At 45.8% G+C, this 13,364-nt stretch overlaps 1 protein-coding gene across 1 annotated transcript in view; it reads left to right on the forward strand.

Annotated features, from left to right (window-relative positions):
* The first annotated feature begins 5,344 nt into the window (after positions 1–5,344).
* Positions 5,345–13,364, forward strand: part of LOC142660508 (serine/threonine-protein kinase Nek11-like) — a 158,654-nt gene continuing 150,634 nt past the window's right edge. The window contains exon 1 of the mRNA XM_075837130.1: positions 5,345–5,505. Coding sequence (XP_075693245.1) covers positions 5,345–5,505 — 161 coding nt within the window. The remainder of the gene's footprint in view (positions 5,506–13,364) is intronic.

Genomic DNA, 13,364 nt, shown 5'->3' on the forward strand with positions numbered 1-13,364 from the left:
TCCCTGAGGTCGGGCGGCAGGTTGTCGGCCCCTCTGCCAGCGTGCCTGGATCCCTGTGTCGGAGATGTCGGTGTGAGTACCAAGCGGCAGCAAGAGAGGATCTGGAAGATGGGGAGCTGGATGAGTCGCAACGCGGTCAGAATTTTCCGGCTGGCGGGAACACAGTGCCTGGGCAGCCTGGTGAGTGTATAACTCCTACTCTACCGTATTCAGCAATTTTCATGTCGGGTGTCGGGGGTGGGGGTAGCGAGCGCGGAAGTATCGGCGGTCGGTGGCGCGATGCATACCAGTTTTAGTGGGTTGTTTGCGCAAGTTGGTCGGGCGATTGGATAGGGCAGCGGCGCCTGTAGTTCCAGCGGGGTCCCGTGACCGGATTTGGAGGACAATGTACGTGGTAATTTTCTTTCTGCCGCTTGCAAAAGTCAATTTGGAATGGCAAGCGGGACGAGAGTAAGAAGGGGGAAGAGGAACGTCGGCGGTATAGGCTTATCCCGCAGACGTTCATCAATTGGTCCCAAGTTTTGCTATTTGGCAAGCGTGATCGGAGGAAAGGCGCCAAAAAATTGCTCGGCGTTGTTTTATTATTGGTATGCCATCGGGTTGGCCTATCGGGCGTACGGGGGGAAGGGAGATTGTTCAGGGGCATTGTACGGTGTACGTAGCTACCACAAACATGGCAGTCTCCACGTCTCGGTTTTGTCTTTTTGTCCTAGAGGTTGACTGGCCTCTATCCTTTTTTGTCAGGCTTGGTTGCGGTATAACGAGCAATTTCGCCAGTGGAAGGCGGTCCGGCTGGCGATCAGGGGATCAAAAAGGATATTGCGCTGTGGTTACGAGTTACGGCCCGGTTAAGCAGTCCTTTCCCGGGAGCGTGGGCAAGGTGGTCAGTCTAGTCAGTCTGGACAGGGCTCTGGGTCAAAGTTGGGGTTCTGATGGCAATTCCACGATGGCCGATGTAAGTTTGGTGCCATGTGTAGATTTGAGCGTGTCTGTGCGGAGCGCAACGGGTCCTTGCAGCGGGCCGGAAAAGGCATGCGGAAAGGTAGGCGGCCGGGCCCTCAGTCTCCTGCCGTTGGTCCAAGGGCGGTCGCCGGTGAGGGTGAAAAGGATGGCCCGGTATCTAAGTGAGTGTCCGGATAGAGGTGCAGCTAGGATAATTTACGAAGGATTTTTTGTGTGGTTTTTGTTATCCCTCCTCCTCCACATGAGGTTCCGGTTACCCGTCGCAACCTTGAATCGGCTTAGTTGCACTCGGCGGTCGTCTCGGGTAAACTTTTGAAGGAAGTGTCGTTGGGTCGTGGGCCGGGCCTGTTGCCGATCCGCCGATAGAGAATCTAGTGGTATTCCCCTTAGGGATTTGGGCCAAAGCGGGGCCTCATAAATTCCGCCTGATTCAGCATTTGCTTTCCCAGGAGATCGTACGTGAATGAGGTGATAGATAACGACTTATGCTCGGTTGTTTACGGGTCATTCGACACGGCGGTGCATTAGTGCGGTAGGCGGGGCCCAGGTCGGTGTTGGCAAAAACTGACCTCTAGGCAGCTTTCCGGTTGCTGCCTGTACATCCAGAGAGCCAACGGCTGTTGGGTTGCTTCTGGAACGGGGGGTTTTATGTCGATAGGTGGCTTCCAATGGGATGCTCTCTGTCTTGCGCATGCTTTGAAGCAGTTAGTAGTTTCGTGGAATGGGTGACGAAGGGCGTAGCTGGGGTGGATTTATTAATACATTAGCTTGATGAGTTCGTGCGTCGGCTCTAGCGGTTCCCCTGTTTGCGGTAACGTATTGTATTCATTGCAGAAGGTTGCAACGGATTTTTGGAATCCCTCTGGCGCCTGGTACAACTGAGGGCTCGGTTTCTACCATTTGTTTTAAGGGATCGAAATGCATTCAGTCGCAATTCAGTGCAGGCTTCCGGAAGAAAAAATTTACTGCCATTGCGGCAGGAGGTGAGGCGGGCTTGACGATTGAAGAAGATCATTTTGCGCGATCTCCAGTAGCGGCTGGGGAAGTTGAAATTTGCCTGTCGGATTGTGCCAATGGGTAGAATTTTAGTAGGCCAATTGGCGGCAGCAACGGCGGGTATCCGGGCATCCCGCTATTTTTGGGAGGATTGGTTTGGACCACAAGGCTGATCTGCAGGTCGGGGATGCGTTCCTAGGGCAATATAACGGTAGATCGCTGTGGATGTCACCGGTACATGATATGGGCAAGTTGGAGCTGTTTACTGATGCGGCGGGGCCGGTGGTTTTTTGGCGCATATGCAGGTCAATGGTGTGCGGGGAACTGGCCGGGTAGCTGGGTGACCAGGGTCTTACGCGGAATCTGGCCCGTCTTGAGCTTTCCCCATGGTGGTTGTGGTGACCATTTGGGGGGGGGGATAGGCCCAGGGATAAAAGGTTCGGTTCCACTGCAATGATATGGGGGTGGGTTAGCAATTAACAACTTATCAGCTTCTTCTCCACCTGTGGTTTCAGTTTTTGTGTCACCTAGTTTTGGTGGCTTGTTTTAAACACGCGGGTTGTTGCGCTGCATGTACCAGGGGTTTCCAATTGTATTGCTGATGCTCTTTCTCGCTCGTAGTGGGATCGATTTCGTTAATTTGCACCGGCAGTGGAGCTGTTCGGTTTGGTTTGCCCGGAGCATCTCTGGGATCGGATTTTTCGGTACCGGGGAACGGTTGATTGGGCGGTCGCTGGCTAGTGTGACTTGTAGCACTTGTTCGGATTGTTGGCAGCAGTGGGAGGAGCGGGTAAGAGTTTGGGTAACATCAGCACGGAAAAGGAGAGGTTGGTAGCATGGTTGTACTGGTTGGGGGGATGTTGGGGAGGTGGTGGGGGGGGGTCGCATCGGGGGTATGAGTCCCCCAAAAAAGGTACATGGTTTGAAGACTTCATAGGGTATTATCCCTTTGAAGTGGTCTTCTGGTGGTTGGAGCCATCTGCAGAGGTGAGCGGTGCCTCCGAGCTGGTTCACGGCTGGAGGTAATGTGTTGGTGGTGGTTGCAGATGGCTAACTCGAGGTAAAGCATATCTAAAAAGTTTTTCCCTGGCTAAAGTGAGTAGTTTGTTGCTGGTGGGGCGTTTTGATTTAAATCACGGGGTTTCCAGGATGTTTCCAGGAGGTGTCCAAGATGTGATCCAGATGTGGGTCTGTGGGGGGATAGACTAGAGTTGTTTTGCGGCGGTCCAAGACTGATCAAGTGGGTTGGTAGTGTTTTGCCCTTCCGGGGTCGGCGATGTGTCCGGTTGTGTTTATGGTTGCTTTCAGCCATGCGGTGGGGTGCCGGAGTCGCCATTACTCCGTCATGAGAATGGCTTGATTTTGTCCGAGTATCAATTTGGTGCTAGATGTTAAAAATGCTTGGCTGAGGTTGGCGTGGGGCAGGGGTATTACCCGTCCCAATCGTTCAGGATCTGCGCTGCTACTGAAGCGGGGCGTTGGGGGTTGAAGGATGAGGGCGTTCGTCGCAGTAGCCGATGGGAGTCCGATAGGTTTCGGTCTTACGTGCGCCCTCATTTGTTGGGTGTGGGTAATGGTGTTTTGATTATTTTCATATGAGGTGCTTGTTTTCTTTTTAGATCATCGCCCTTGTGTAGGGGGGGCTTTTGGGACAATCTTTGGGCACTGGGGGATGTCTGGGGGTGCGCCCGGTTCGGGAGTTGGTGCGGGGGATTAAGCACAATTTATTGTGTTTATGGGCATCTTATCCTCACCTAGTGATTGTGTGGTCCAAGGAAGATTTGGCGTTTAACGAGATCAGCCGAGAAGGTGAACAAAGCCCGCAGTAAGGTAAACCGGGCGGTGTCACGTTTTGTTGCCAAGAACGGGGGCATTTGGGTTCGTCATATGGACCTGGAGTCAGGAGTCGGGAATTATTGTAGGGGTGAGGGGGTACATTTGACCGAGGTTGGAATTGATCCTGGCCTTAGCAGACGGAATTGAGAGGGCGGTGGTGGTTTGGAGGGACTCACAGGCTTAAGGTGGTCAAGGCCTGTTTCGCTGTGGCGGGGGGAGTCCTTGAGGTTGGTCAGTACAAAATGGTGGGGGGGTCGCATCGGGGGTATGCGTCCCCCAAAACGGTAGATCATTTGAAGACTTCATACTGTGTTACCCCTTTGAAGTGGTCTTCTGGTGGAAGGTATATCATTTGAAGACTTCATCGGGTGTTATCCCTTTGAAGTGGTCTTCTGGTGGTTGGAGCCATCTGCAGAGGTGAGCGGTGCCTCCGAGCTGGTTTACGGCTGGAGGTAAAGAGTTGGTGGTGGTTTGCAGATGGCTAACTTAAAGGAAGTCCGGTGTTAAAAGGGCTTCAAGGACTTCCCCTGCTCTGTTAAGGGTTAATAATGTTGATTGTTATTTATGATTCTGACCCATGTTGGGTCATGTGAATTATAGTAGGAATTCTCTGGTCGAATTCCTAAAGGAGTTATCCGAATGTTTCGGATTAAATTGCATTAAAAAATAATGTCAATTAATAAACGGCTGCTGTGGCCATTTCACATCCAACCTCGGTTGTCACGTGTCTTTATGGGAAGGGAAAGGGGAATAATAGGTTAACATGGTCAATTAGCACAGGACTCTACTTAGGCCAGTCAAGTGTAGAGACGTGTCAGAAGAAACCATCAATATTGCTCTGATTCCCAAAGCAAAGGGACCGCATCGCTCTATAACAAATGCATACAGAAGGAGGGGAGGGGGGGGGGGTGTTACAGTTTAACCCCTTCAAGGACGACAAGCTTCCCAAATTTAGTGAGACCGTAAATCCTGCTGCCTGGTCGATTTGAGATGTGAAGCTTCTGCCCCTGCAGAATGAATAGATCACAGAAACTTCTGCAGCACCCATTGGCACTGAAAAGGAGATGATATATGAGCTGTCTGTGGATGGCCCTAAATGGGAGCTCTGTGGCTGGCACTATTTGGGGCTATGTGGCTGGCACTACATGGGTGCTCTGTGGCTGATACTTAATGGGGCACTGCTATTGCGCTGTTATTGGGCACTGTGGCAGGAGGTGCTTTGGCTACTGGCTGGCACTGTTATAAGGATGATACAGAAAGCAGTTTTGCAGGGATCTATTATGAGTACCCTGATTATGGTTGGCTATGTTATGGGGCACTCAATGTATCTGGTAACATCCCTTGTCTGCCCCTGCTTCGGCGTGGCTTGGAATTATCCATTACTCAGAATCTCCATCATGTAATAGTGATTTATTGGTGTCCTGTCTGGAGCCTGTAATGGAGATTACAAGAAATAATAATTTCCAAGTAGCACCAAAGGAGTGCGGGATCCCAGCTCTGTTCCAATCATAATTCAGTCCTTCAAGTGTCCTTGTTTTATATTTCACAGATGGATTTAACTGTGGACAAAGACAGGACAACAGTCATGTGCCAAAGTGGGTTCTCACCTGGATCTCATATAATGAAGCGATATGCTATACACCAGAAGCTGGGCAGTGGGTCCTTTGCTACGACATACTTGGTGACTGACTTAAAGGACAAAGAATCTCAGTAAGTATTTGTATGGGATTAAAAGAAGTACTGAGTAGGACTGTCAGCAAAGGAGTTCCGAACAGCCAGGGTGAAGGTACAGTTGCAGGACTCATGCACAAATGTCTAGTGTAATATGGTTGGTTTTGTCTATATTTACCTGAGCGTTGACTTGTTTTTCTTTTTCTAATCTTGTACTGATCCTGAGTTACAGCTTGCATCCATACAGCCTCCTAAATAGCTGCACTCACAATTCCGCTGGTTGCTATTGGGAACTGTCAACAAGCTTGTCGACAGACACACCCCTAACAGCTTAGCTGAGCTCCTACAATGCTGAGGAACAGTTACATTTTTTCCCTACATCAGATGAGGTAAAGGGGCCATTTCCCAGTATACATATTAATAGATACTGATCCAGCAGGGAATGCTGAAAGATTGCAGCTCTGAAGCCTGCAGAATTGTGAATGCAGTTCTGGACTAAAATACAGGCTGTAGTTCAGGAACAATACAAGTTAATTATTGCAGCATATTATACTATAATGATATACTATAATATACAAGGCTGTTGAATTCCCCCTTTCATGGCTATGTATAATGCGAGCGTCCTCATAAGGCGTCTCTGTAGAGCATCCAGTTACAGGCAATGTGTTTGGTTTCCATGGGGTCGCCTCGTGTTTCTCCCGGAGCTGACACCTCTGTTAATTGTTGCTGGAAAGCAACATGCATAAGAGGAAAATCCCGGAGCATACGTGCAGAAACAAGATACCCGATCAAACACTTCTCATGAATCACAGATTTAATATTAAAGGGGTTGTCCCAGGATAGACATTTTTAACTATGCACAGGATGGGTATATATCTCATCGCTGGGGGCCCCACCTCTGGGACCCTCACGATCACTAGAACGGGGCACCAAGACCTCCGTTTCTCGTCACTGCATGATCGCTTGCGCCCTACCGCTCTATTCAATGTCTATGGGATTAATGGAGATGGTCAAGCGCTATCCCATAGACGTGCAGATGCTTGACCACCGTTCCATTTAAACTCCTGCTCACTGTGGCCATGCAGTGAGGAGGAACGAGGGTCTTAGGTCCCACGTCCTAGTGATCATGGGGATTCCAGAGGTGAGGCCCCCAGGGATCAGACTTTTTCTCCCCTGTGCATAGATGATGACTACTTATATAGAAATAACCATTTTATTGGCAATGACAATGTAAAATGATTATGGTAAATTGTCTTAAAGGGGCTCTCCACTTTTGGCTGCTTCCACCCACACGGTTGAAGTAAACTACCCTGAGCTCCCTTAGATATGTCTTGCATAGTGAATATAGTGACGAAAAGTCCACATAAGTATGGATATACCTATATATGTATCCAGGTAGTTTACTTCATCTGGGAATGAAGCAGACAAAGTGGAGAATAATACTAAAGAGAATTTGTCACTGAATGGACTTCCTTAAAGGGGTATTACAGTTTTAGCAAATCACTGTACAATGAAAAGTTAAACAATTTTCTGTTATACATTCAGTATCATTTCTATATGGTTTCCAAGATCTCTTCTTGCATTGAATGAGAACCTTTATTGCTTAAATCCAAGAGATGAAAAAAATGTATGAGCCATGCACCTGTAAGCAATGAATGATCACATTCAATGACTGCAAGCAGAGATCTTGAAAGCTGCGAGGAATTGATACAGAAAGTATATTGGAGAATTGTAGAACTTTTCATCATACAATAAATAAGCTTTATTTGCTGAAACTGTAATACCCCTATATAGACACCGTGAAATGTTTTTTCAAAAGTGAACAGACATTTTAACCTGCTTGCTGATGGTTTCCAGGTAACAACAGATTTGTCTGTCACTGCACAGTATATAAATATAAATAAATAAATATAAATTCAAAAAAATAAGTGGAAAAAACAAAATGAAAACAAAACAGCTAAAAAAAGACATTAGATTTTACATTTGCTGACTATAGGGGGCAGGAGTGTGAGAAGTGATATTTTTTCAAACCTCATACAAGTTGACAAACAAGTTTTAACTAGGTCTGAGCCTGAGGGACCTGTAAGATAAGATGTGATGTCTTCGAAACACAATAGAAGGATTGTGTTTGCTATGAATGAGAAAACGACGAGAAGGACAATAGTGTGCGTGTCATGACATCGCTGATTAATGGTCATGTAACAGGATAGGGAATATAATGAGGCCCGTCAGCCATTATGATCCACCAGGACAATAGCAATGATTTCATCTAATATCTACCAAGATTGAATACCAAGATTGCTAAACAGCTATAGATATAGATAATGATGATCTTGTCATGTGTATGGCACGAAAACTATTGGTTAGTGATATCACAGTACAGGGAAAATGCACCCAGTGATGTCACAGTACGGGGATAATGCACACAGTGATGTCACAGCATACAAATAATATACACAGTGATGTCACAGCATACAAATAATATTCACAGTAAATGGATAATTAACTCAACGAAGTTGCAGTACAGGAACCATGTGCACAGTGGTATAAGTAGTGGTATAATGCACACAGTGGTGTCACAGTAGGGGTATAATATGCACAATGATGTCACAGTATGGGTATAATGTGCAGTGATGTTACAGTAGTGGTATAATATGCAGTGATGTTACACTAGTGGTATAATATGCAGTGATGTTACAGTAGTGGTATAATATGCAGTGATGTTACAGTAGTGGTGTAATATGCACAATGATGTGACAGTATTTGTATGATATGCACATAAACAACACAAAAGTTTGAACAGCACATTCCAACAAAATGTAAAAAAATTTGTATACAGGTGCAAGAACGCAAATTTATACAGCACACAAGAAAATGGCCACAGCACTCTGCGAACACTAATGCCACCTAAGCCACTAAATATAAATAAATATGCATTACTGCTAAATCTACTTACAATAGGGAAGTTCGTAGCGCACATTTTGATCAAATTGTGTGAGCCCATCTGCCATGACACTATGAGGTGGGAACCTACGCTGCACATACACCCAGAACTGGGACTAAGCCTACATATACTTGGGGATAGTAGGAACCAGCATTAGCTTAGGTGGCACTAGTGTTCGCAGTGTGCTGTCGCCATTTTTTTGTTTGCAGTATAATATACACAGTGATGTCACAGTAGTAGTATAATATGCACAGTGATGTCACAGTAGTGATATAATATGTACAATTTTGTCACAGTAGTGATATAATATGCACAGTGATGTCACAGTAGTAGTATAATATGCACATAATATGCACAGTGATGTCACAGTAGTAGTATAATATGCACATAATATGCACAGTGATGTCACAGTAGTAGTATAATATGCACATAATATGCACAGTGATGTCACAGTAGTAGTATAATATGCACATAATATGCACAGTGATGTCACAGTAGTAGTATAATATGCACATAATATGCACAGTGATGTCACAGTAGTAGTATAATATGCACATAATATGCACAGTGATGTCACAGTAGTAGTATAATATGCACATAATATGCACAGTGATGTCACAGTAGTAGTATAATATGCAGTGATGTCACAGTACTGGTATAATATGTAGTGATGTCACAGTAGTGGTATAATATGCACAGTTATGTCACAGTAGTGATATAATATGTAGTGATGTCACAGTAGTGGGGCTTCATAGAAAATCTTTCATAATTTCCCACACTCCCTCCTCCTTTTGGTCGTTTTTAAATTATGTTTGGCGTATGCACTAGGAAAGCTTCTGTGTTGGCATACCTTTTTATCACTGTACAGGAACGCGTAGTCTGCTGCAGTTTCCTATAAATAAATAAATATACAGTAAAAAACTTATATTGTGCAGCGTTTATTTTTTTACAATGAGAGCCTATTGATGACGTATTCCATTATATGCCTATACAGTCACAGCCTTCCATTAGAGATATACGTCGAGAAATGCTCCCAACAGAAAGCAAAAACAAAGTGTGAACAGAGCTTTAAGCTCACATAGGATCACTGGATAAAGTTGTTGTAAACTCTCAGTCATGAGAAGTATTAGGTCTGCACAGATTTTCAGTCTCTGAATATAAACAGAAATGCTTTAATTCACTGACAACAAGCAGAAATCTTAAAGATGGTAAAGAACAGAAACCCAGAAACCCCTTCACTAGATTCTGTACATGTCTTCCTAAAGCAAAAAATGCTATTCCATTATATTATTATACATTATTATATTCAGAGATCTCGGGGGCCACAACACGGGGCTTATATAGGTGATTTGTTTCTATTTTAGCAGGAATGGCTTGTTAATAGCAATGTTAATTGTTGCTGCCTTCTAGGAATATTATTGATGTTTCTTTATTTGCTACTTACTGTTCATTATCTGGATTAATTATGCTGGAAACGAAATAATCAATGGTTGTTTTCTGGCTCTGCAGACACTTGTATTTTGTCCACTGAGTGGTGCTCTATGTATGTGTAAAATAACTGTGTAATTCCCTGTACTGTCCAGATGGTGGCAGCAGGGGGATGTGGTGGTGTATTAGCCAGTCTATAAATCCCTGATTGAGGGGATGAATTAGGGAACATCCAAATTTTACTTACAGCATTGTTTTGATCTAATTACTGTCAAGCTACTCAGCTGAATTATGAATATCATTACAGCGTGTGTGCGAGAGAGAAAGAATAGAGGAAATCAGATTTTTTTATTCTCACTGAGATTGGCTCTGTCAAGTCCCTGATTGGTATATTACATGTATGTATGCAATTAACCTCTTCCTTTGTCGAAAATTGAACTATAATTTCACCCAAAAATCCTTCCTGTAACTTAGAACATGACATTAAGTCTTTTCTAAAAATGGTAAATATTGGCAATAAGCCTTGGAACCTGCACGGCCGTGTGCATGAGGCCTAATGGTTGAAAGTAGAGGCAGCACTTATTGTATTATTAGCTTATGATGAGACATTTCTCATGGTAATGTCATTACGTCATAAAGTAACACTGGGATTAGGGCCTAGTTAACATCGCATCTTGGTGTTACGCTTAGCACGTTTGTCTGGAAAACTCATGATGTACGCGCTAAATGTGTCCATAGAGCTTCATTAACCTGACGGAGATAAAAGAGTGTCCTTTTGGCCTCCGTCGGGCTGCTGTAGGTCAGAGAGATGAAACAGCATAGTAGAACCAGCCACAGCGTCCACATAACAGAACCAGCCACAGCGTCCACATAACAGAACCAGCCACAGTGTCCACATAACAGAGCCAGCCACAGTGTCCACATAACAGAACCAGCCACAGTGTCCACATAACAGAACCGGCCACAGTGTCCACATAACAGAACCAGCTACAGTGTCCACATAACAGAACCAGCCACAGTGTCCACATAACAGAACCAGCCACAGTGTCCACATAACAGAGCCAGTCACAGTGTCCACGTAACAGAACCAGCCACAGTGTCCACATAACAGAACAGCCACAGTGTCCACATAACAGAGCCAGCCACAGAGTCCACGTAACAGAACCAGCCACAGTGTCCACATAACAGAACCAGCCACAGTGTCCACATAACAGAGCCAGCCACAGTGTCCACATAACAGAACCAGCCACAGTGTCCACATAACAGAACCGGCCACAGTGTCCACATAACAGAACCAGCTACAGTGTCCACATAACAGAACCAGCCACAGTGTCCACATAACAGAACCACCCACAGTGTCCACATAACAGAGCCAGTCACAGTGTCCACGTAACAGAACCAGCCACAGTGTCCACATAACAGAACAGCCACAGTGTCCACATAACAGAGCCAGCCACAGAGTCCACGTAACAGAACCAGCCACAGTGTCCACATAACAGAACCAGCCACAGTGTCCACATAACAGAGCCAGCCACAGTGTCCACATAACAGAGCCAGCCACAGTGTCCACATAACAAAGCCAGCCACAGTGTCCACGTAACAGAACCAGCCAGTGTCCACATAACAGAACCAGCTACAGTGTCCACATAACAGAACCAGCCACAGTGTCCACATAACAGAGCCAGCCACAGTGTCCACGTAACAGAACCAACCAGTGTCCACATTACAGAACCAGCTACATTGTCCCTACATTGTCCACATAACAGAACAGCCACTGTGTCCACATGACAGAGCCAGCCACAGTGTCCACATAACAGAACCAACCACAGTGTCCACATAACAGAACCAGCCACTGTGTCCGCATAACAGAACCAGCCACAGTGTCCACATAACAGAACCAGCCACAGTGTCCACATAACAGAACCAGCCACTGTGTCCACATGACAGAGCCATTCAGTGTCCACATAACAGAGCCAGCCACAGTGTCCACATAACAGAACCAGCCACAGTTTCCACATAACAGAACCAGCCAGTGTCCACATGACAGAGCCAGCCACAGTGTCCACAAAACAGAACCAGCCACAGTTTCCACATAAGGGGGGATTCACACGAGCGTGCTTTTCGTGCGTGCAGGCCGCGTATTTTCCGCGCGCCACGCACAGCCCTATAGAAGTCAATGGGGCAGTTCAAACAGTGCGTGATTTGTGCGCAGCGTTTGTTCGCTGCGTACAAAATGCGACAGGTTCAATATCTCCGCGTATTTTGCGCATCACGCACCCATTGAAGTCAATGGGTGCGTGAAAACCACGCAGGTCGCACGGAAGCACTTCCGTGCGAACCGACTGAAACAGCGCACCAGCTGTCAAAAGGATGAATGTAAACAGAAAAGCACCACGTGCTTTTCTGTTTCCAAACATCCAAATGGAGTGTCTTTGAGATGAGCGAACCCGGACAATCGAACCGAACTTCACCGGGTTCGGCCGAACTCGTTTTGGCCGAACTCGCCACAGTGTCCACATAACAGAACCAGCCAGTGTCCACATAACAGAACCAGCCAGTGTCCACATAACAGAACCAGCCAATGTCCACGTAACAGAACCAGCCAGTGTCCACACAACAGAACCAGCCAGTGTCCACATAACAGAACCAGCCAGTGTCCACATAACAGAACCAGCCAGTGTCCACATAACACAACCAGCCACAGTGTCCACATAACAGAACCAGCCAGTGTCCACATAACACAACCAGCCACAGTGATCACATAACACAACCAGCCACAGTGATCACATAACAGAACCAGCCACAGTGATCACATAATACTGCCAGTGCCCACATAGAGCCAGCCACAGAAAATGAATTGCCAGACCTCCTACACTCCATTCTACAAGCAGCACCATATTATCCATTGCAGGACACATGAATTTATTTGTTATATAGCCGGTACACAGAGGATTGTCTGTCATTACTACATGACCGCACTTGTCCGTTTTTCCCCTTCTATAGGAGGCTTCAGGACATGGGCTTGTGACCTGAGAAGCATTGTTATTCTGGGTTTCCTACAAGAGTTTCATAAAACGCTTCTAATCCCTGGTAGAGCAACTACTTATTTTCCTTTCCATTAGTTTTTTGTCCTGCAAAAAATACCTCATGGAGTCTTAACATAAAAAAATAAAATAATGAATTGATATTTCGTAGCGTGCAAGTTAAGGCAGACATCCGGCAAGTATTAAATCTCCTCTGTCGGTGTCCTGGGCAACCCCAACTAGCTTACAGTAATTTATTCTGTCTCATTTCAATGAAATCCTCTTTACTCCCAGTTCAATCTGAGCTGTTTTCTGCAGCGCTGTGAGATAGAGCCACCCTGCCTCGCCGGCTGAGGGACTTTGTCCTGCTTGAATTACTTCCACCATAATTGGGCTGATGCTACTTTTTAAGCAGAGAAATGTGATGCTTCACTGTATAATTTAGTGGATTCTGAGGTTGATAACTTCATAGATTTACAGTTAAAGGGGAACATGTCTCCAGG

The sequence above is a fragment of the Rhinoderma darwinii genome, chromosome 9, assembly GCF_050947455.1.
Source record: "Rhinoderma darwinii isolate aRhiDar2 chromosome 9, aRhiDar2.hap1, whole genome shotgun sequence".
NCBI lineage: Eukaryota > Metazoa > Chordata > Amphibia > Anura > Rhinodermatidae > Rhinoderma > Rhinoderma darwinii.